This window comes from Haliaeetus leucocephalus, unplaced genomic scaffold (assembly GCF_000737465.1).
Source record: "Haliaeetus leucocephalus isolate CR32 unplaced genomic scaffold, Haliaeetus_leucocephalus-4.0 Scaffold897, whole genome shotgun sequence".
In the NCBI taxonomy this organism is placed as follows: domain Eukaryota; kingdom Metazoa; phylum Chordata; class Aves; order Accipitriformes; family Accipitridae; genus Haliaeetus; species Haliaeetus leucocephalus.
The window spans coordinates 2,264,775-2,289,947 of NW_010973333.1; the positions used below are offsets into that span (position 1 = coordinate 2,264,775).

The 25,173-nt window shown below is 39.2% G+C and overlaps 1 protein-coding gene across 1 annotated transcript in view; it reads right to left on the reverse strand.

The window, feature by feature from the left end:
- FNDC3A (fibronectin type III domain containing 3A) overlaps nt 1–25,013 on the reverse strand; it is a 121,768-nt gene extending 96,755 nt beyond the window's left edge. The window contains exons 1-2 of the mRNA XM_010583379.1: nt 24,932–25,013; nt 6,782–6,910 (exon numbers count right to left, since the gene is read on the reverse strand). Coding sequence (XP_010581681.1) covers nt 6,782–6,883 — 102 coding nt within the window. The 5' untranslated portion in view covers nt 6,884–6,910; nt 24,932–25,013. The remainder of the gene's footprint in view (nt 1–6,781; nt 6,911–24,931) is intronic.
- Between the last annotated feature and the right edge of the window lie 160 nt (nt 25,014–25,173).

The window sequence follows — 25,173 nt, forward strand, 5'->3', positions numbered from 1 at the left end:
TCTACATTTATTTTCAGACAGCAAATATTAAAATAAATAGCTAGATGTTAGTATAAATTATGCAACAAATCTGATGTTGCTTTCGCTAACCAAAAGCAGTATAGTATTCATATTTAACTATACACCAAAGAATTCTGAATCCTCACTTTCTGCTGAGGACGATGGCTTCTTCTAGGAAATTTAAGGCAAGTTTACAATACATCTGCAATCAAGGATACAGTTTAAATACATAAGAGAAAATTCTTATTTCTAAGGCCAAAAAAAAAAATCTACCCTTAACTAAGACAAAACTTCACTCTTACTGAACAAAAAATATGGTTAACTCAGATACAGAAAGGATCCAATAACCTTGAGGCATCAAAACTCAAACCCTTGTATCTTTTTTTTTTTTGTGGTGGTGTTTTTTAAAAACCATAGCCATCAACCAGTTAAAAACTTTTATGGATAAGATTTTTTTGTATATGGAATTTCCCACATAAGTTTAATTATGTGTAGCAACCATCACTGGAAAATACAAAGTACTAATCAATCCTGGAAAAAATGCATCTTGATAATCAGCTTCTGTAAGCTGGCGCTGTAGCATTACATGCAGAAGAGTTCCAATGGTTCCAGTGAACACAGTTCTGGTGCGCTTCAATGCTATGAAGTCACTGAAGGATAGAATAATAATTGTCAACTAAAACTTTAATGAATTTCCGAAAGGAAAAATTAGATGTATCTGCTAATTCAATAGAGCCAAAGGGGAAGTACAAAAAAGTAAACCAAACAAAACCAAAAAAACCAATGCAACCAAAAAGAAGATGGAAGCAGCCACGCATGTACTCTGTACTCTATGAAATCAAAACACATAAAAGAAAGGAAAACAGCACAGTATGGAAAGCAGTGAGAACAGTTATAACAGTGTATGCTGTTGAACAACTTTTAACATGGGTATTTTTTTTCTTGTAGAGGCCAAGACCATGAAACATATGCAGTTCTAGGCTTGATTTTCAGCAGCAAGGCAAAAACAAAGCAAGCTGGAACTTGATAATGTACCATATGCTCTTCAGAAACAGAAGCATCAGAACTAAAACTGGGGAAAAGCATTTAGTAATCTAGTTTACATCTTCACCATTACATTTCTGCTGCAACTTCACATATGTAAACAACCTGAAGGCCAAAAAAGGGGATTCTCAGAATTATTTTATTTTATTGCTCTGCTGACTGAAGACTTCCTCCTATGATAACAGTTTAATAATAACAACTTTAAGATCAGAGGTTTAAATATTTAAGGAAGAAATTAGTTTTGGAAATACTAACTTGTAGATTTGATGCCAAACATCTATTTCAATTCAGAGAATTTGCACTTAAACTCACACACTGTATATATATATATATAGATATATAGATATACACACACACACACACGCACACACAGTGGGATTCTTTGAAAACTCACTAAGCATCTAAACTTCTGAATAAAGTTTGGAGGATAAGCAACCAGCTTCCCAAGCTAGAAGTAGTACTTTATCACTATAAGTTGCTGAGAAGCAAAGCTGACTGAAGGTCAAACACTATGTATCCCATTCCCCAAAGAAAAGGAAACCGTTAACAGGTATTGACTGGGCTACTTTGCGGGGGTTATCTACCTTTTTGGTCATAAATGACACCAAAGTTATATAGGGATGTCTCACTTTTCAGCTGTTAGCTTTAGTGGGAAGGTGTGGAGAGGGTCCAGAACTCCAGGGCTGCTGCAAATTTGTGTCAGCAATTTACTGATTTGTCTTGAAATAGCACTGGGTGCTGTAGAAACTTTCCAAAACAATTTAACATCAGTTTAATATCAGGAAAACAAAGTCTGTTAAAGAAAGTAGTTTGAACTCTTGCCTCCTCATTTTCCTCTCAATCATGAAATTTACCTCCTCCCACCAAATTGGGACTCACGTAATCAAGCACATCCTTCCTGTACAGCCTCAGCAATAATCAGTAAAGCCCCACTGCAGTAGTTACCCTTACATGAAAAACCCTCAAGCACTTCTGTCCTCATACCATTTTTTCCTCAGTGTAACTTGGTTTCTGTCAACTCCCATGGATCTTCTCCTTACTTCATCCACAGCCTTACTCACCACCAAGATGCAAGAAGTACATTATCTACTCACGTTGAACACGGTGATGAGACCGTGCAAAAGCAGTACTTCCACGCTTAATAGAGAGGGAAGAGCTAATGGGCTTGGCCTTTGCATTTCCTTTGCACCAGTTTTGTCCTATGAAACTAAGAGTAGTCCCTTGTTCTGTGAGAATGAGGCAGTCTCCCACAGCAGCACTGAGTAGCAACATCCACACAGTTTAAGCTCCCCATGTTTTCTGCCTGAACATGCACATTCCTCTAACTTTGTGGATTGTTTTGTTTTAAAACATGGTGGAAAGCTACAGCTTTAACCTGACCAGGCACTTCCACTATTTGAAGCATATGACCTTTCATCTTAACATGTTCAAATATTTGCACTGCTATTTCACATTTAAACTGCTAGTAGAACTTCAAGTATTTGAAATAGATTATCTTGGAAGATAGGAACTGTTCCAGGAAAGTACCAAATGGTCTATATTCATTTGGTAACTCAGTTATGCAGTATATACAACATAAGTCACAATAATTACAATAGTTAATCCTGGTAAGAAGCAAGGAGGGGGGAACTGATTAAAAAAAAATCCTCACGTTTTACGGCTGAACAACAACGTGCAAGTTAAGGATACAGTTAACTAGTCTAACATAGGAAATACTGACATATAAACAAAACATTTAAATAAAGAATTTTCTACTAGGTTTTCAACACCTTTTCAGTCAGGACTGACTAAAATTAATTAGGACAGCTACAGTCCAGCCTACACTATGCAAACAGAAGAACATATACATTTATTTACACAGACAGAACAGCTCTGAATTTTGATTGTAGGAACACAAGTTCTGTAAACACTACAGATTATGTTATAGATTATGCAATCCAACATCACAATGCTATTATGAAAGAAACTGAAGAAGTAGTTTTCATATTTTAAGGAAGTAACCCCTACAGAATGTGTGTACTGTAGCTAAGCAAATAGGAGACTTTCAGAAAAATGAGCAGAAAAATCAAGGCAAAAGTCTCCACATTTCTTGTACCTTCAAAGTTACAAGAAAAAAAAAAAAGGAATACAATGAACTAATGTTCAGGTTAAAATATTTTAAAAGAAAAAAAGGCTCTGAATTACAATGTTTTGTACTTGAATACATCACACTTCACTTGAAGGGTGCAATATGCGTACCATATAAAACAAACATAACAATTTTAAGACCCTTATAAATAAATAATAGCCTGCCTGACCTTTCTGTGGCGTAAGTCGTAATTGGGCAACCTAAACAGAGTAAGCAGTACCTGCAATTCTGGACTTCCCATATTTCAGATATACAAAGTATTTTCTATTTAGCTATGGCTTTTAAATGACCAGATGTAAAAAGGGTTTCCAGTAAAGTTTCCTGCCACTGAACAAATGCATTTGCAGATTCTTCATGAGTCATGTATCACATGCAAAGGACAGAAAACGAAAGTCACAACTTTCACTGGACATTGTGGAACACAGAACACTAGACAACATTGTGGTGTAAGCGCTAGCTATCAAGAAATTAACAAAGAAACTGACTTTACTGATGACTGAGAATCTGCCCAATGCTTTCTGAGTATTCACTTTTTTCTTTTTTTAAAAATAAACACTACCACTACCAGTTCCACTTTAGACAGTATTCTTAATGAGCTGGGGGGTTTTTTGGGGGTTTTTTTGTTTTGTTTTTATAAAAAAAGGACACCAACAGCATGTATGATGTTTTTCCCTTAAGATTAAACAAGCCCCCCCCCAGTTCACTTCTTTGAAGAAATTCTTTGCTTGTTTTCCAGTTTTAATCTTGCTTGGCTTGAGAAAAAGGGACATTTTAATGAAAAAGTATCCCCAAAAGAACATTTAAGATCATATCTGACTCAAAATTTTGCACCATTACAGAGTAAGCTTGACAGCACAGCTTGATGTTCTGCCTTCCCCAAAAATAAGACTAAGTAACTCGGGCTCAACTATCTTTGAAAGGTCATAGTGATTAGGGGAGGTTCCCAAGGACTGGAAGAAAGCAAATGTCACTGCAATCTTCAAAAAAGGGCAAGGAAGAAGATCCAGGGAGCTACACGTCGGTCAACATCACCTTTAGCTCTGGGAAGATGAGCTAGCAAATCTTTCTAGAAGCCACTTCCAAACACATTGAAGATAAAAAGGTGATTGGGAGTAGTCAGTATGGATTCACAAAGGGAAAAATCACACCTGACAAACCTGGATGGCCTTCTACAATGAAATTACTAGCTTGGTGAATGAGAGGATAGCAGTAGATACTGTTTATCATGACTTTACCAAGGCTTTTGACACTGTCTTGCATAACGTCCTCACACAGAAAATGATGAAGTACAGACTGAACATAGGCACTGAGGTGGACTAAAAACTGGCTGAACTGCCAGTCTCAAAGGGTTGTGATCGGCAGTGTAAAGTCCAGCAGGAGGCCATTCATCAGTCATCTACCTCAGTGGTTGATACTGGGACAGATAATGGTTACTATCTTCTTTAAAGACCTGATGGGACAGAGTGCACCATCAACAAGTTTGCAAGTGATACAAAGCTGGGAAGAGTGGTTGATGCACTAGATGGCTGCACTTCCATCCAGAGGGACTTTGACAAACAGAAGAAATGGGCCAGCAGGAACCTCATGAAGTTCAACACAGGGAAATGTGAAGTCCTGTACCTGAAGAACAATAATCCCATGCACCAGTACACACTGGGGGCTGACTGGCTGGAAAGTAGCTTTTCAGAAAATGAATGGTAGACAAGCTGAATGCGAGTCAGCAAGGCACCCTCAAGTCAAAAAAGGCCAACAGCACCCTGGGTTGCATTAGGAAGAGCATTGCCAGCAGGTCAAGGGAGGCGATCCTTCCACCTGCCCAGCATTGGTGACACATCTGGAGTTCAGGGTCCAGTCCTGGGCTCCCCAGTACAAGAAGAACATGGACATACCGGAGAGAGTCCAGCAAAGGGCCACAAAGATTAGGAAGGGACTGGAGCATCTGACTTGTGAGAGAAGGCTGAGAGCTGGGACTGTTCAGCCTGGAGAACAGATGTACCAGGGGAGATCTTTTTACCAGTGTACCTGAATACCTGAAGGCGGGGGGGAATAAACAAAACTGAGCCAGACTCTTCTCAGCGGTACCCAGTGAAAGGACAAAAGGCCATGGGCACAAACTGAAAGTCCCGCTAAAATGTAAGATATTATCTCACTGTGAGGGTGTGTTGAATACTGGGGAACAGACTGCCAGAGAGGCTGTGGAGTCCCTTATCCTGGGAGATACACGAAAGCCAACAGGACATGGTCCTGGGTGACCTGCTCTAGTTGACCTTGCTCTGTGTGGGGGAAAGCTGGACTGCATTATCTCCAGAGGTCCCTTCCAATCTCAAGGGTTCTGTGATACACCTATAAGAATTTTTACACAACAATAGTAAAAAGAAAGGATATTCACAATTAGGTAAAGAAAAGAAATGCTGGTGGTACGTTTAACTTTGCGTAGGCATGCTTTATTCTTTGTTGTTTGTAAGGCTTTAGAATTTCAAGGCAGAACATGTAAGGAAACAGTAACAGTTCTCCTCTTGCATGTTACAGCTTGATTACTACTTCTAAACATCAGTGTTTGAAAGAAGAATGTGAAGAGAAAGCATATTTGGATAGTGTTTTTTCCCTTTTTCCAGAATGTTCTGCCCACATATTTATTAAAAAAGATTTATCAGCTCTTTCTCTTTATTTAAGCTTCCCCTATATTGTGATAAGGTTTGAGCTGCAGTGAGATGTTCACATGAACCGTTGCAATCCATTCTCCAGTCTCATACTGGAGCTCTTGTCTGTGTTTTTACCCTACAAATTAATTTCTCTTTATGATAAATAATTATTTTCTTCTGCATAAATATCAAACACAGGAACAGCAGACTCTAAGGGACTTCCCTATACCATCAAGTTCAGTCTCTTGCTATCACAGGTAGTGATCTCTCAATGTATTCAGATACTTCAAACCACTTCATTTTTCACACCTTTTCTCCCATTAGAAGCTGGTCCAGAACTGTGCTTATCTGGGTGTTAAAATATTCATCCTAGGTTAAAGATATGGAGAATGTATGTTTTTGCCAACACTTTTTCCTCACTGCAGCTGACCTTTCTCAAGTGTTCTGAAACCACGATCATAAGTTTTTCTATCAGCTTGGCTGGTTTAAAAAAAAAGAAAATTGAAGAAGTGTCCAGGCAGACACTAACATACAAAAGCAAATCTCACCATTCAAGATACCCAGTTGAAAGCAAGTGTCAGTCTAGAAGCCACAGAGTTAGCACATGTTGTGCTTGAGCCAGTAAGCTCTACCACAGGGGAAGGTTTATTAACCTTAACAAGGTCATGTGGTAATGTAAATATATAGCTTCCAAATTAAGACTCAAGCATGGCTAGACAATTTGGCAGCTGTTTGGTCCCATCCTTCTATGAAGATGTTCTTTCACAAGACAGGTTTTCTGCTTCATACTTCTTACAAATCCTTTCTCTGCACCAGTTAGTTCTACCTTCGCCTCAATCTCCAAAACATATGCATGACCAAAGCCGCACAAAAATATTCCAAATGAAGGATTACTATCTTTTACAGCGTCAATATGTCAATGATGCTGTTGGAAGAAAAAAAAAAAAAGATACTGAAGTTTTCTTACCTGTTGTGCTCCATCCCCACTAACAATAGGGGAAGTTAGAAGAGGGATTTCACTACTTATAATCGAAGTGGTATCCAGTAACGGTGGATGTTCTGCCATCATTGATGGTACACTAATTCACAAGATCACCTGCAAAGAAAAGTTACTCAAATGGTTAAACTATATAAATATTTCTAAATAATTGCCCTTAAAAAACAGCCTCACTTAAAAAAGTTATTAAATTAGACACCTCTGGAAAGTATGTTTCCACAACATTCCAGCAGCCATGTAAACTTGAAGATGCATTTTGCCAGCTAGTATAAGCCTTATTTATACAGAGGGTGGTTTAGACCCCCTCTAGCGGCTGAACCTTAGGAGAAGATACATCACAGCCTTGGAGCTAACAAACCTGAATCTTTTAACTTTGATTATAAACCAATATTTTGTCTAAGTTCGACTGGCACTGCTGACAAAAATGCCTACGGGGGGGAAGCAGTTGCCTTAGAACTTACATATATAGTGTTCTTGTTTTTATGAAACTGGTAAAAACCTAAGATCTACAAACAGGGACACTGTTTCTTTTGTTCTTTTTTTAATCACCAACCCACTTTTTTCTACTATTATAATGAACAAGACACTTATTTTAGGAACAACTAGTTGCTAGAGAAATGTCCAAGTGAGACACAAAGGAATAAAAAAAAAAATCTTCTGCACAACCTGACTTTTTTTTTTACTTTTAAATGTACTACATCCAGAAGTAAAGCTGTGTCACTTTGATAACCAGTGGCTCTTTAATGGCTTTACCAGCAGCTAAAACTCGGGGGGGGGGCGAGAAGAAGTAATGCCTGCACACAAAATTATAATCCTCATAACCATGCTACGAAAAAGCCCTCGCTAGCACACACTGTAAAGTTACATGAAATCTGATGACAAGAAAAAAGCCACACAGGCAAGAGGCCCATGAAAGCAATGATCCACTTCAACCCTGATGAGTGTCAAGTAACAGCATAACAGAAAGCAGGATTCAGCTGAGCGTTCCTTTCAATTACATTAACAAGTCAAAGTAATGTGTTTTATGGTGTTTTGCATGTAAGTGCTATACAAAGACTGGATGGAAGAATTAAGAGCAGAAAAGCTGAAGATTACCATTTTTCCATGCTAGAAATATGTATTGCAAGTCTAACAAGCTGCTTTTGAAATTATTTTGTATTTCATTTTGTTAAAAAAAAACAAAACCCAAAACATTAAGTTATACTGGTTTAGTGTATTGGTCTTAACTCTATCCCAGCTAAACTCAGTATACTTAGCTTTTGAAATAAAAAAAGAATTAGATCAACAAGAATTGAGAAATTGATATTTCTTAACAAAACAGAAAGACAGATGGAAAGAATTCACTAGAGGCAAGTGGTACATTCACAATTCCCACAAGTTAATCACATTTTGTATCTGAAAACAGTGCTTAACATCAAACAGACAAAGATTAAGCTGAGAATAAGCTTGTATAGTATTTCTGAAGCAGAACTGCCTCTCTTAGCCAGTACTTACAGTAGCCTGGTGAAAATAAGTAGGTACAGTTTTAAAGTTACACAGCCCAACAGTCAGTAACATTACAGGTTTTTAAAGTTTTGCCTTGTTATCATCTGGCTAATGAAACTCTCTACAAACACTACTAAACTTCTAACACAGATATACTGTCTGCTCATAAACAGAGAAGCCTACTAGTTATAGCATGTAACTTACTTTAAATGAAAAGATACCCAATAAAATTTAAGGAGTGATAAAGTCAGTTTAATGACACTGACTTTGGTACCAAATTCTGGAGATGGTATTTGGTTAACTTAAAGAGCTATTGTTTTCTAAAACAATCTCCATCCCACCCAGTTGACTGCTTTTACTTGTTTGTCCCTCTAAGGCAGATGTTGTACATCTGCTGTGGGTTGAAATCTGTAGTACAGCACTGTCAGTACCAGAAGACTCATGCAGAACAAAGACTTCACATTTTCTAGAGAATGCATTAACAAAGCACTATAAGCCTCTCATACAGCTATACATATACAGTATGATTTAGCTACTCCCATGCTGAAGGTTGTCCTACTATAAAACTATGAACTTGGAAAAAAAAGCATTCTGAAATTAGTTTAGAGGTTTCATTTACTTTCCTGGTATACTCTGCAAAATTAAAGTTGGGGGAAAAAAAAAATCCCTCTAGGTTAAAAGACTTTGAAACCTAACTGTGATTACTTAAGAATTCATTACCACTTATGCCATCATTTATACCTGCTCAGCCAGACTAATTAGTCTCTCAAGCAATGAGGACAGAGTTTTATATTCCTACCTTACTTTAAAAGCTTTCCCACTCATCAAAAAATCCTCCAGGCTACAATCAGTCCCCACCACTTCTGCAGGTGGCAGAGGGCTGATGAAAGTTACTTGGATCATCTTTCAAGCTAGCAAGTTTGATGGTAAGCTTCCCAAGATATTATCCAATGACTGTTTAATGTAAAATGAATGCACAGCCTGGAAGCAGAGGTTAGAATCAAGGCATCCCTCCTCCCTCAGTAGCTACAACCAGGCTTGTTCTTGTGACATCTCTTGATCTTACAGCTCCAAATATCTTCTGGTCCTATCTAAAGGGTCACAGACAGAAAGGTAATTCCAATACTTCAACCTATAACAAAACAGACTCCCCCTAGTAAGCTAGCTTGAATTTCCTCAGGTTTAAGTTGAATCCAGCTTGTTATTCCATGCTAACAGAAGCCACCATGCAAATGACTAGTTTCTTATATTAAAAAAAAAGCACTAATCTCCTTTATCACACACAATGACTTTTGACTGAATTCATAAGTTATGATGCACTCAGTGCTATCACCATTTATTAGGCATAAATCAAAACATGTCTATCAAACTGGACACCAGTGAGAATTAAGCGTAACCCAAACTGACTCAAATATGACTGTCACGACAACGCGTTCAGCCCTTCCAAGACACAAGCAGCTCTGGATATACCTAACATTAGTCTCGGGTTCATTCATTCATTCTCTCACACAGGTGTTTAATGATTCGATTTGTACAAAAGTTACGTTCCCACAGGCACTGAGTGCTTAGGTGGGTAGTCCACCTTTTGCACACAGCCTTCAGTGCCTTAAGTGGGACACAGCTAAATTCCACGTCTGGACCCAACTGTTTGATTTATTCTGGGGCCAAAGCACACTGCTCATCAATAAACCCTGACAGGAGGTACTAGGTATAGTGTTATTCCTGACACTCTCTACAACAATAATAAAAGTGCTACCTGTCAGACTGTGTAATCAATCTAGGGAAAAAATAAATCAATGCTTTCTGGACAATACAATATTAGATTCCTCTCCAATGCCACTGAACTAGTCTTGAAGTCTAAAGGTTTAAACTTCACTCCATTGTGGGTCTATGCTACATGTATCCTCAAAAGCCTTTTACCTATCAGCAGTCAAGAGGCAGCAATCTGTACAAGTCAGTGCATATAACCTGGTCAGACATAAGATGTGGGATGTCCACCAGCTGCAGGTGCCTTTTCTTTTTAGCTATGAGGACAAGTAAAGACAGATCAGAATTTGAAAAGGGAGAAGTACTGTGTGGCAGAAGAAGTCAGATAAAATGGAGAAAAGGTTGGCATCAAAATAAGCAGAAATGCTCAATAAGCATCTTGGAAATAAATGCCATTATATCACATTTGATACAAGGATATCAAATGGGCACAGACAGAGCTTTTAAATCAGCAGACCCAGATAGCTTGCATTCAAGACTTCTAGAAGAAGAGATCTACCTAGATCTTCGAAAAAGACTTGCAAATAACTTGAGTCATGGGAAAGTCTCAGAGGTCTGGAAGATGACTAGAAGTCTTGCACTAAATACTCAATTGTAAAAGGGCAAATGGGACAATCTAGGCCTATTAGCAAACAGCGATCTGAGACCAAATAAAAGTGAATAGTCAACACTGGATGTTATTTGTAAAGAATTAAAAGACAAGTATGATTGATGGAAAAAAAGCTTATCCAATTAACTTGATGAGAATCTTCTGGTGATGGCTATTGCTGATAAAGGTACCAATAAGGAAACTGGAAAAACAATCTTAAACCTTATTTGGCATTACACAACATTTCTCTTCAACAAAAACACAGAACAGATATTACATGGATTACAACTGGACAGACAGTCCTTGAATATTAACAGTAAATACAGAGTTGTTGAGCATGTGAGTTTCCAATAGGAAGGGAAGGTATTAGTTCTTGGCTTCTCATTACAGAACACGTTTTTAACTCAGCTCTCAGGAGAAAAAGAAAAAAAAAGAAAAAAAAGGAAGTCAGAAGGAAGTCTGGAAATGACAAACCATGACAGTGATAAGAGATCGAGTCATTTTACTCCACTAAAATGGCATGAATAGCTTAAAAAGCTAGGCATAACAAAAGGTTTTAATACATAAAGGTAAAGCTATTCTTTCTAAACCAAAAAAGAATGAACTCAATCCTGTGAAGGGTTGATTCTGAAAAGGATAGAATAATAAAAGTGGACAGCCATACACAAGCTCCCCAAAAGGCTGTATCAGTTATATCAACAGGTGTACTTCATTTAGCAACAAGGAGGATATTTTCCCTGCCTCTGGCTGCAGATAACCACAATCTCTACTGGAATAACATAACAAGCTTTGTCTCCAATTTGTGGGCTTAAAATTTTTGATACCTGTTCAAAAGAGTAGTACAAGTGACTACAATTTCTTGAAAATATTGTTCCTTATGGGAAATACTGAAAGCAAAGTATGTGCATACCATAATTTCAGCCTCACTCCACATACACCTGCTCTGGATGATGTAACCAACTTCCAACTCCATCTAGCTTCCTAATATACTCAGGATTTAGTGACGTCTTGAAAAAGACACAAGAAAAGCAACTTGCATTTGGACAACAGGTAAGGCTCAGCCTGCAGAGCCACTACAAACAATTCACTAGCCTATTGTCAGATTTCCTGCACCACTGAAAATGAATGGGTGCATGCAGCAGCCTTCAGAAGGGGTAAAGTAACACGTGGGATAAATCTAAAGATTTATTTAAGGCCAACTCACTGCACCATTCTTGTGGACACATTAAAAGGGACCAGACAAGGAAGATAACACACTAGATGGATAGGTAATACAGTGTTGCTAAGTGCAGAAGCAGCTGAGAAGTAATTTTCTACTGGTGGCACATTAAAGGCATGGTTATTTAGAAATCTGTACTGACTCATGCACAGCAACAACTGCTGCATGAACAGCTATCTCATTTCTTGTCTTGCTACTGAATATACTGAACTAGTAGTAGACTTTCAAAGTGTAATTCAAGATTGCTAACTCAGCTGACACTGTTCTTTCAGAATCTGCACTGAGTCTGTCCTAGGATGCAAGGGAAGTACAAGGTCTCCCGAGACTTCAACCACGTTGGGTACGTTAATGCTTTGCACAAGACTCAGGTAGCAAGCTACCTATTCCCCATTACCCCTAACTGAACTGCTATTCATTTTCCTTATCATATGAATTTGAAAAGACTTTGAAAGATTTTTCTGAAGGCTATCAAAGCTGAAGCAAAGTGAAGGCATCTAAATTTATTGGACAAGATTCGTTTAGAGACTCCAGGGCTTATGCCTGAGGAACCATTAACGAATGGATTACACTAACAAGGCAAAAGGCTAAATGACATTAAGGCTCAAAGACTGAGTTCCACTCAATAGTTCAGTAAGCAAGTTTGCCACTCTGAACTGTAATGACAATTTAACTCAATCCTTAAATGCCTTCAGATTTGGTCCTTTTAATGTTTCTGAGGCATTACTCTCATGTTCTAAAGACATATACAACTCTGCTTTTTTACTCAGTCACTTGTTCATTAAGGGTTAAGGAATGTTATAAGGCTGAGATCATTAGGCAGTGCATTTCCTCTGCACATGCAAAGGATCAGCTTTTCTATCTCCAAGAGACTAGCAGCTGATCTTAACGATAGTCTCTGAAAACACATCAGCATTAAATCAGCTGGATCACCAAGGTAAAACAACATGAGTCAGCAGCACACATCCTCATAGCAAGGAAGGCTAACAGCATACTGGGCTGTATTAGCAGAGAAGCACAGCTGATGGGCTGAGGGAGGTCATCATTCCCCACTACTCAGCATTTATAAGGTGACACCTCAAATACCACATCCAGTTTTGCTCTTCCCAGCCACCTCCTCCTCCCCAGTATAAGGGAGATGCCACAAAGGCTGTTACTGGGCTTAAGCCCATGAAAGACAAGGAGAAGCTAAGGGCACTAAAGTAGCCAGGGGGTCACCTACTGGCTGGATCCCACTACCTGAAGGATGCTTATCAAGAGCCTTAGATCAAACTCTTCTTGGAGGCACAGGAGAAAAAACATTGCACCGAAAAGACATCTTCACAATGAGAGTGGTGCAGCACTGGCACTGATTGCCCAGAGAGGCTGCAAAATCTCAACCCTGTAGATCAATGGTCTCCAGGGTGGGGTGCGCACACCCCAGGGGATGCACAAGACAATCCCCTTGGAGCGTGTGAAGAAAGTATTTTTAAAATATAAAAATATTTTTAAATAGTGTTTTTCATCTTTATCTCATCCTTTCTGGTTTTTTTTTTTGTATGCTTTATAATGTGCATAACATATATCAATCAATACCTTAGTACATGCACAGAATTTAAAAATAAAAATATGTAAATTGGAGGTGCACGCTCAAAAAACTTTTACTGATGGGGCGCATGATCAAAAAAATTCGCAGACCACTGTCAAAACCTGACCACGCAAGGTCCTGACAAGGGGCTGAAGAGGGCAATCTCCAAAGGCCCCTTCTGAGCTGAATTCTTCTATGAATTGCAGAGTATTAGTCAATCAAAATATGACATGTAATGCCAAAGTTAAATGGTTTTCAGTAGATCAGAACCTAGAGAGGTGACTGTACTTTGACTCCCGAGCTCTTAAAAGCTGTCATTAATTTTCAGATTCTCAGTCCAGAATTTCAAAGTAACAGTGACAGTGCTAATCAAAACACAAATTTGCAGACTTAAGGTTCAAACTTTGGAAGACATACCCGTAGCACTCTCTGTAACAGAATTACTTTATACTCTGGCCTTTCTCCTAAGAAAAGGAGGTAAGCTGCATTAGAAGATAATTACAAATTAAAAAGTTATACTTTTGTATTAAGCACACAGCACAAACATGTTTTCCATTTTGGATGGGTTGTAGGCACTACTATGATAAACTTAATCACAGCCAGTAACATTGCTGTGTACAAAAAAACCCCCACAACTAAGGACGACTCCTTTCCTACAGATTCACTACTTCTGGTTATTGAGTTTGATACGAAGTACAATTAATTGTTTTTTCTACAACTGAAGCACTTACAAGGCCACTCTCCACAGTGGTTTCTCTGGTGCTTACTGATAGAAAAATTTGCACCACTGCTTTTTCCTCAGTTTTTGTGATTTACAGAGTGCTGCTTCTCTACCTACCTACTTATTATAACAATATTTGCAGTAACTTAACACTCTTTCACATCCTAATTCAGTCAAATCTGGTGACCAACACATAACATTCATTATTACAGAGGACTGCACACAAGGGCCTTGATTCTATACAACACGAGGACGGAAGTTTAAGCGGGGACAAGGCAAAAGTGCCTAACACAGAAAGGTACAGCGTAAGGAACAGGCTCAGTGAAATCAGTACTAAATGTTTCCAAATCACACATTGCTATTAAATGAGAAGTGACAAAAACAGGGCAACTCCACAATTTCTTTCTCAGTAGTGCAGTTCGACACATGCTTCAGCCTGTATAACATTACAGCTGCCAATTTGAGGTTGCCATAAGGTGTGTTTTCCCAGTGGGCTCGGTACAGCAGAGCAGGTGTGCATTCCTCCTTCACCCGGGTCCTCCTGCAGCTACACTCCCCCAGAAACCACAGGCAAGGCTCACCCTCAGGTCCGGACAACTTCCATTAAGAAGGAAAAGCTTCTCTGAACAGGATACAACACTTTCTAGGTTTTGCCAAAGACCAAGGAATGAACTTACAGAACCAGAAAGACCATAAAAACCATCGCCCAAGCCTAATGCATGAAATGCTTTGATTTTGCCTTCTCCAACATGAAGGCAGCAGGTGCACTTTAAAAATAAGCATCTTTCAAACAGCTGAAGTAATAAAGCCCTATTTTATTTAATTAGAGCCTCACATCTGAGCGACTCCTCAAGAAGATACAAGCTACTATTTAAACTTTTCCTGTGATTGAGGCATTTATAAGTACTCACCATGTCCATTCTTTAGTGCCTACTGCGAGAGAAGTTTATTCTTTATTATTTCCTACAGTCCTCAAAAGGTATCTCCTGCCTGCCAATTTGAGACTTGTAAAATTACTATTGTGATTCCTTCCAATGTGTCAAATTGGCCATCCAGTTCAGAAGTCATCAGATAAGCGTGGACAAATACAGGTGCCCAAGATGTACAAATATGCTAAAATAAGGAAAATTTTAAAAACAAAATACATCAATGCATCCCTAGGGTGAAGAGGAAATAATAAAGCATATGCAATAGATGTTAGTCATGTCAATTAATGCACTACTGGAAAAAGCTCAGATACAGTGATGCAGTTGGTGTAGAAATGTATTAGAATATAATTACTCAGAGATCCATAAGGTTGTAGCTGAGCTATTAAAGTTAGGAAGCATACTGAAGAGTTTTGTGTTTGTTTTTAAGAATCAGAATTGAGTAGAATTATTTAAATTTTTCTCTCCATATATTTACCATATTTTCTAGTCACATAGTTTCAGCTGTGGCAATTAGGGTATACCAGCTTTTCTTTTTTGGTTCTGAAATAATTATTTCAATTAACATGCAACTTATTTAAAAGATGTGCTTTGTTCCTCAAAGTATTTTTCCTGTTTCAGAAAAGCGTTTCCTGGAAAATTTGATAAAACATTTTCCAACAGAACAGAGAAGTGTTGTTTTTATTAGAAGAAAGGTGTTCTGTGGAACATTTCTACTTCACTAATTTGACAATCTCCTTTTAAGTGAAACCAAAATGGCTATTCCCTTCAGTCCTGTTCATAATACTAAAGTTGCAGATAGGCAATACAGGAAAATTACAAAAAATGTCTAGTTTCGTAAAGTAAATCAACAAAGTCAAAGTCTGACATTCACTAGAAACTGTAAATCAAAATAGTTAAAAATGAAGATATGCAAAACGTTTTAATCAGCACTGGAACTCCCTCTAGGAAAAAAGAATCTACAACCTCCACCATATATAGGGAAATACTTCAACTGTAGCTCTCAAGTGGTGTCAGACAGTCACTACACACAATTCTCAGAGAAGTCTGAGAAATGCAATATACCTCTCTGTTCATACTATGTCACCACTGGAAGCGAACACTGTAAATTGTAAAATGAATGCAAGACTTTTATGAAGAAAATACTGATTGATGAGCAAATGCAAGTGGCACTCGAACAGCCAAAATGGTTACTGGATCTAACTCACTCCCAATAGTTACTGTGTGTTCTTCTCAAAGCAAGAATGGCCAAGCCACACAATGGCAAACCTTAGCATTGGTGGAGTTAAGCGTATTACAGTAAATGAATACTTTCTTCAGGTTACCTTCATACTCCAGGCCGTGAACAGCAATGATTTAGGAACAGTTTCAAATGCAGTTCATGCATTCATGTCATATGTACTAGAACCTATATGAGAATCCATAACAGATAATTGGAAACACTCCAGCTGTTCAAGTTTAATGCATTTGTTTTTATAAGCCAGTGGTTTTTGAATGTGAGCCGAAGAGGCTAAGCTCTTACTGGCAGCCGATGTAGAAAACCAAGCTTTTGAAGGTGAAGACTACATAGAGAAGAACTAGACGCTGATAAACTAGTCATCCAGAAAGCCACAATATGTTCACGGACACTTACCACCTCATCTTGTCCAGCACGACTGTTAAACGCTTGATTGTACATAACAAGACCAGTGCAATGGAGAACACATTCTGGTTTTAAATATTATTACTAGATTATTAAAAAAAATATCCGCAGTCCTTATCTGGATGAAGTACATATAACTTGAAGTTGTTGCTTAATAATAATTCAGTACTGTCCAACTATTTGCCCCTCCCTCTTACACCTTCAAAGAAAAGGAGCCTAAACTGGTTCTGTAACTTTTAGGAAGCAGTTAAGTGCAACCATATCACACATCAGGATTAATCTGTTCATTTTACTCAGAACTAATTTGATAGTGTGCATTTTAAAATCAATGAGTAAACTGTCAGCACCTGGGTGTAAACTTATTGCACCTGTCTTTAGCAGGTACACCAATCTGATTTACTGCCACACACTGTTTGGGAGCTATACCACGGCTGCCTCCGTCTCACAGGAACAACTTCCTTTTAGGTACTCTTGGGAAGCATCCTCAAAAAGAAATGAGGAGTGAACTGCATAGTGTATTTTTTGCACCACTTATAGAGATCTCCAATGCTATTCTACTTTGTTCACGCTATGTTGATCTAAACTATGGGGCTGTTCTGTTTCACACTCTCGTTACTCTCAAGAACTTCCTTAAAACCTCCGAGTTTTACTTTTATACCAGCTAAATTAGGTTCTTCTAAGCTTCTGCCAGGACTGGATTTCCTTCAGTTTATTTTCTGAAAATCACATGGGTTGAAAAACAACTTGGCCTCTCCCAGTTAACCATTACTCTTGCCTGCATTTCTGTTTAAGAACATGCTTATTTTTTGAGAAAACAAGCAAATTCAATGCCAAGAATCAAGCTACTTCCTCATTTGTTATTGACTCCCCCTTTTCAGTATCTATGAGTAGCAAGGACAAATTTTCAAAGTAATTTTTCATATGATTCCTTTAAGGCAATCTAAAAACGTGGATATATTTTTAATAATGTGATGTAACTGGTCAGTGAGGTAAATTTATTGCAGAGACAGCTGCCAGTGTTGGAGCTACAAAGAGTGCATGATTCAAGCAGAAGGAGCAGCTTTTAAAGAACTCTTATGAAACCGCTTTTTACTGCTCATTCCAAAAAATGAAAACTATGCTATCCAAATGCAAGATAACATAGGATCGATGAGGCTATAAGTTTAACAAATTTTAAAATTTCTCTCCACTGATCCTTTCTGGAAAACCTGTAGGTCTCTGCTTCCATAAGAAACAGTACAATAGCACAGAACATGACAAGTCAAGACAGACATACGGGAGCGACTTCCCAAAAGTAAAAATCCACCAAAAAAGAAGGTGTTTTGAGGCCTAACAAGCACATTTGAAAGATGTTCGTGTATCAAGACTTTAAACTGCTATAAGTCAGTTCTGCTAAATCGTACTAGCAGCTCCCACTTGCACAACCGCAACTGGTCAACAACACAGCAAATTAAACCGTAGGGAGGATGTAGTTTAACATTAATCTTACAAAAATTGGTTAGTTTTAACATAAAACAGTTGCCTGATCCATTTCACTTAAGCAATTAAAAAATGAATGCCAAGCATAGGAATAAGCAGAGGGGAACTGCTTCTTCCAGTGTCAATGCATAGCATTCATGAAGCTACAGACCACGATAGTAAAAAAGGTCAAGGGGCAGTCACCCTGGCAGGTGCTTCACTTCCCTAATATTAAACTTAGTCACAATGGTACTGAAGCAGTTACTTGCATGCCATATAAAAAAAAAATTAAAGCAGGGTAGTCAAACAGCATCTCAAGCTGAATGCAACTCTTGAAAACTGAATATGCTACTCATGCAAGATTTCTCCAATGGAGGAGTCTCTGCAACTACTGAAGGGGAAGACCAGCAAAATGAGAGCAGGTTTCTCAGATTATACCAGCACTCCCTTCTCCCAAGTTCCACCCTATCCTTCAAGAAAAGTTTAAGTCAGTCAAAACACCATGGGACCAACTAGTATGATTGCCCAATCAAGTCAAGAGAACAAAGGTGCTCTCAGCTTCATATTTTATACATGAATTTGCAACACTGAATAGTTGTCAATTTGTTAAAAATAAAGCCACAAAATCAGAAATTAATCTGCTTGGAGCTGTGTTACCATGATGTACATAATTAAACGTACTGGAGTACTTTTAAGATATATTACTTGAATTATGGTAATTCATCCTCACCATTGAAATGCCATCAAGTGGAATGTGCATATATACTAATATTGTTATATGTGGGCAGTCAAATTATTAGCAAGCCTGAAGAAATTAAAACAAATTACATTTCAGCTGCATCTAAGACTGATTATTGTCAACAGTCACTACTTGCTTCCGTGGCTTCTTTTAGTCCTCATTTCTTAGTACCTTGTTTCAACATCTTCAACCTACCTTCTCACTAGGCTAAATGGGTAAAGTAGAAGTTTTCTTGAAGTATGGTCTTCCCCATTTACATTTTTAATAGATTCTATAGGATTTGCAGAGGCATGGCAACTCTTGTGGCTTATAATATTTACTCTTACTGTAGAAAGTCCCCTAACAGCCTATCAACAGATAATTTGAAATAGTGAATAGTTACAGTCATGGTTCTCTCTCATTGCCAAGACATTGCAAGTCACCAAAGTTTTTGTGTTGGACCTTCTCATCCATTCAATTTTTGCTTACAGATTAGTTTTGAGCTACATGCACACTTTTTGCAGACCATTACTACTTGATTTGCTACCACCATCTAAAACGTGTTCCTCTGCCCCAAAGTAAAACTAATCTGTTTGATATTTTGTCACTCATGTCTCAGTTTCCTTCTGTTAAGTCATCTAGCAGATACGGTTCTTCCAGTTAAAAGAACAAACTCTGAACAACAAAACCCTGCAGTTTGAAAACTGAAGTTAGAGAAGGATTTCTTTTGTAATCAAAGGAGTAAGATACAGTATTGAGTATACTATGTTAGCGAGGGGAAATGAGATAGCAGCTTGGCAGTAGCCCATGCTTGTAGGATCTTGTGTAAGCAGAACTTGTTTACCACAGACATTGGATTTGTACATTGGGGAAACTCAATAGCATTTACAAGGAAGTATTTACACTTGTGAACTGCAGAGGTTTTTTACTTTATACTGCAGGTAACAGTGAAGTTCTAGGTTTAAGTTCATTCTCACCTGAAGTTACTCAAGATCAAAAGACATGAAGAACTGAGCTTCACAGATTTAAATGCAACCAACGTACAAAAAACATGAAGTAAATTCAAAAAGAACTGTCATGCAGAAGGTAATGTTAACATTTGTGTGCCACATATTCCTTTTCACTCCCAGTTACTGAATCAAGTTACTATCTATCCACACCTGTCACAGTATAAATACTTTTGGACCTTGTCACTTTCCCTGCAGACAATTTCCCAGACTTTGAGAAGTAGTTTTTTCAAATCATGGAGTGCATTGGTTCAATTTTGTAAATCTTCATAGTCGTGAAACAGTTTTTTTTGACACTGTATTATAGAAGCCTGTATGTTGCCAGGAAGCAGACGGACTTGTTTTAGTGCTTCGGGAAAGCAGAAGACATTTATCACATCTTAGAAAGCACTATGCTTCTCTCTTACTAATGGATCATAAAAACAAGGTCTACTGGTTAAACTGGGATTGAAAACTTGTAGATGTTTTCATTTTTGACAACTCTTTATGCCCAAAGTAATTACATACGTAATAAGGTACAACATTTTCCATTGCTTATAGATGAAGAGGTTGTGCAGCCTATCTTTTAATCTGTCGTAAATGTTTTGGAACAATTCTGGAAGCGAAGCTGGGGAGGGGATGTACACTATAGGCACATTCAGCACTCCTATTTAACTTCTGCAAACTGCTGTCGAGATGGTATTTGGCACCCAAGATACTTAACTGAACTAAAGTGTACTAATGTTAACCTAGGTGATGTTTTGATTGCGGAGCCGTATGACCAGAAGAGGGTCCACGCATCCTGAAAAAGCAAAACCTTACAGGGAGACAAAAATATAAATTCAAGTAAGCAAACTGGTAGATACAGAGGTAGGTCTGGTGAGACCGAGACCAGCAAATGTGCTTGCCTAGGTATAAATGGTGAAAGTTTATTTGGAGCCATGAACATAAAGAGGGCAAAGTACGTCCAGTCTGACTCAGTTTGAGAGGTGCTGCAAAGACACCGCCAATGAACGTGGTGTTAAAGCTTTAATAAAGGGTTTGGAAAATGCAAGAATATTCCATTCCTTAGGTGCTACAACTGTAAATAGAAAAGCATTCTAAACCAATACATCCAAGAAGAGTAGTAACACAGTCCTCTACATAGTTGTGCCATCAAAATGAAGACCAACAGTTTCCACAGCACGTATTCTAACCAAAACAGATTATTAATACAAACAAAAAAGGGTGCATGACCTAGCAGGTGAGTATAAAAAGACTCCTCATTATGCAGGAGAGTCCAGCATGAAAACAGCAGCTAAAATTCTATTTAATTATTGACAAAAGGTCATAGCAAATTCCATTTCCATTTTGTTACAGTCATCTATGACAGCTTAGCAAAAAAAGTCTGAAGATTTTCACTGGTTACAGGCTCAAGAGCATGTGAGCAGCTGGAACAGGACCAGATCTCTGGGGGGCAGATGGAACAACAACTTCAAAAATATTTGTTCCATCTGAAACTAAATGTAAATTAATTGGAACAATTAAAGATGACAACCTATAAGAAACATGTAATAGTATTAAGTGATACAGACACTTTCTAAATATCCTTCTGCCCAATCAGCCCTACAAAATACAGACCCTGGGATGACAATCCAAAATATTACCGGACATAAACAAAACCTCTAAACTTTATGGGTAGACAAGTTTAAGAAAAAGGCTAATGGTGTTTTTCTACTGGCATCAAGTGAACATCAGCATTAAGGAAGCTCAAAGTTTACTGTATATGGCAAAGAACGAGTGAAAATATGGTCATTTCTGTAGCTCAGGAAACATTGGCCCCACGAGCAAAATAAACATTGTTTGTGTTTGCTGAACAGAAAAAGCAGCAATGTACTCATTCCGAAGTATTATCGCCTTCCTGAGATACAGACAGTATCTTTTAGTTAAGCTAAAGAGTTGACAGTCCAAGTCAAATCTATTTTTACTAGATCTGGTCCTACAGGAAAAGCAATGGCTCACAATTCAACTTGTGCACTATAAACTGCAGCCAAGTTGAATTTTGCTACAAATTGCTTGGGAATTTCCCCAAGCCAACAGTCTTACAGAAATGGATGATAAAATATAGAAGTGTTATTGACAGATATAATGGAGAGAATCCAATTCATATTTTATATCACAGAAACACACCAATGAAACACAACATGTTACCTGTAGACATTTTAGGAGATTGAACTAGAAATCCCATAACAATTAGAAGCTGGAGGTCAAAAAAAGGTACAGAGCTGCTGGATGTTGGAGGAAGATAAGAATTCCTCCGGTTCCAGCAGGCACCCACAACAAACATCAACGGCTGCAGACAACAACACTGTCTCGGAAGTGGGCCTGCAGCCTCACAAAACCTGTCTTCTCTAGTATCTCTCTGTCTGGGAATGAACAAGATCATATCTTTGCCAGTTCCCCCATCCACCCAAAAAGGGGGACTGGACTAGGTTACAGGATTGGCCACTTTGACAGAGGCATCAATGGACAATCAGAACACCAGCACTTAACACCTTCCAAGCATTCAGTATTTCTGGCGACCAATGGCATTTACAATAGCATCCACTATTTCAGAAGTGACCTGCCAGCAAGGTAAACTAGTGTGTTGCCTAAAAGCATTTAGAAGTTAAAACCATTTAAGAGAAAGTCTTGGCAAAGATGAAAAATTGTACCTCTCCTGAACTCAGGCTTTAATGGTTTTGCTTCCCAGTATGCCCTAAGACAGAACACTGCAGAAGCACATTCAGTTAAGTAGTTAAAGTTGCAATAACAATTACAAAGGATCTCTTCAAGATATCCTGAGCCAAAATGATCATCAGCATAACACTGAGTTAGCTGACGTAGGTCCAAATTCAAGTAAAATTAAATGGCCGCAAGGCAAAGAATAACAAAAGCATCCTAAGATCCACAGGACTCACAGCCCAAAGCAAATGAGTTATTAGTCTGAATCATAATTCAAGTTTCTGCAATTGCATTACATTATTGCCTATAAAACTCAAAAGCTTTTGATTTTTAAGTTCACAAACTAGTAGAAACTCCAACTTCAAAAAGGTAGAAATACCACTAATGGATTGAAATCGGATAACTTGTGTGGTAACGACCTCAGCCTCACATAACTCATACACCTAGAGCTTGTCATACAGCAAAAAGCCTCAGAAGACCTCCATCTGCTCTGAAAAAAAACTAAGACACTCATCTAATTCTGTTTTAATATTACCATCTACAGTAGTCAGCCTGTGACTCTGCTCAAAGCAGATTGCTCTAATCCTGACCAAGTGACCTAAGCAACTGATCACTGAGTCCTGGCCTTTCTGAGCACAAGGATCTGCATCTCTCATAACTAAGGCTTCATCTGTCAAACATCAGTGCCTGATGCCCTGATGTAACTGATTCAGCATATCAGTTCCCCCCCCCCAAAGTCACCAGAAAAACCATTCTGGTATAGTTTGCCAAAACAAGTCCCAGATTCAATCCATATGCATCAAGATGACTTGCATACACTCTGTATACACAGTGAATCTGGAACTAAATGCAGTGTTTCCAAACTTGATCAGCACCCTTCCTGCTCCCCCATACTTAGTAGGAACACCAGCTATTAAGAACTCTACCCAATTTGCCACATTGAATACTACAGATACTCAGCTATTTACAACTTTCACATATGTGCACAGCCTTCTCCCTACCTGAAAGCTCGCTAATTCTCCATTCATCATGTGATTAAGTTTCATAACTATTTGAGACCATTTCCTTAAAAAAAAAAAAGTGGGAGAAAAAATTTAACTGATTGTACTTACTGAATTTTAAGGACTGCTGAGTTGCTGTGATTCATACTATTTCACAACACAGAATACAAACACATCTATGGATGCAGATGCACATCACGGCTACAGTTAAATTTCTATGCTGCCTAAAGCAGAAAGTTACCCACTGCGATAACAACAAAATAGCTTCTTTTAAGCTCAAAGCTTAGCAGGACTGGGACCTAGAGCTTCTATGACAGAAGGTACCAAGTAGTCAGCAGCAAAAAATAAAGATATTTTAAGTCTTCATAATAATTTAAGACATTTATAACCACATATGTATCGGATCAAATGCAGACTTAAATTCTAAAAACAGAGAACATTTCAGAGAAATTACTTCATGACGTGAGGTGTTCTGGAATAACACTTGACATCCAAGGTAGCTAATAAATTGCCTTTGACAAGGGTAAACAAATTACTAACACATCTTGAGATGCCACTTGTAAAGCCCGATCTGCTCGCACCCAACCTATTTTCCCTCGTCGCTACCGCTTATTTTCTTTCCTCCACACAATAAAAATCAGCTGAGAACTTTCATTTTTGCTTTTAGTTGGTTTCGCTTTCTAGTCGCCTGGAAGCAACAAAAAGTTTCTGTTTAGGTTAAAACCAATCTCGGGTAATACCCAGGAAAGGAGGACTCGGGCATGAATCTAGCTGAAAGAACACCTCTGCTAGCGCTCGGCGAATATGACGGTGTTTTCGGGAGGGTTTTTTTTTTACCGACATACAGGCACACACGCTCACTGCCTTTAGCCGGGAAGTCCGAGAGAACCTTTCACGGCTTAGCAGGAGAACAAGAAGAAGAAGAAGAAGAAAGAGGTGTCGAAAACCACCACTTCCTTCTCCTCACTCCCCGCCTGTCACAGCCGCCTCAGCTGTTTCTGGTCGCGCCTCGCATCTGCTTCTCCTCCCCGAACAACCGCCCTCCTTCCGCGGCAGCCGCCCTGCCCTCCCCGGGGGGGAGCCCCCCGCTGCCCGGGGGCTGACAGGGGAGAGGCATCTCCCAGCGCCGGCGAAGCCCGGGAAGGAAGACGGAAAGTTTCTTCCGCCTCGGGCAGGCAGCAGCCGTCTGCCTCAGGGGCCGGGCTTGCCCTCCGCCGCGCCCGGCACCCGGGGCAGGTAGAGGCGCTGCCCCCGTCCCCTCACGCCCCTCTCCCCGCCCCGCCTGAGGGGAAGGGGCCGCTTTCTGCCCGTCGCCTGAGGGCGGCGAGCGCGCCTACTCACCGCCATGGCCCCGCCGGCTTCTCCCGGCTAACGGTTCGGTCTCCCACACCGGCGGGCAGCGGCACCGGGGCGGGGAGCGGAGGGGAGTTCCCCGATGGCGCAGCTCGGGCAGGGGCGGCGCCGCGCCGGCCGCTTCCCCCCACCCCCTTACCCGCCCACTCGAGGTTACCTGCGCTTCGGCCGCCGCTCGGCCGCCTTTTGCCCTCCCCTCCCCGCACCTGTCACTGTCTCCCGCGGCCGCC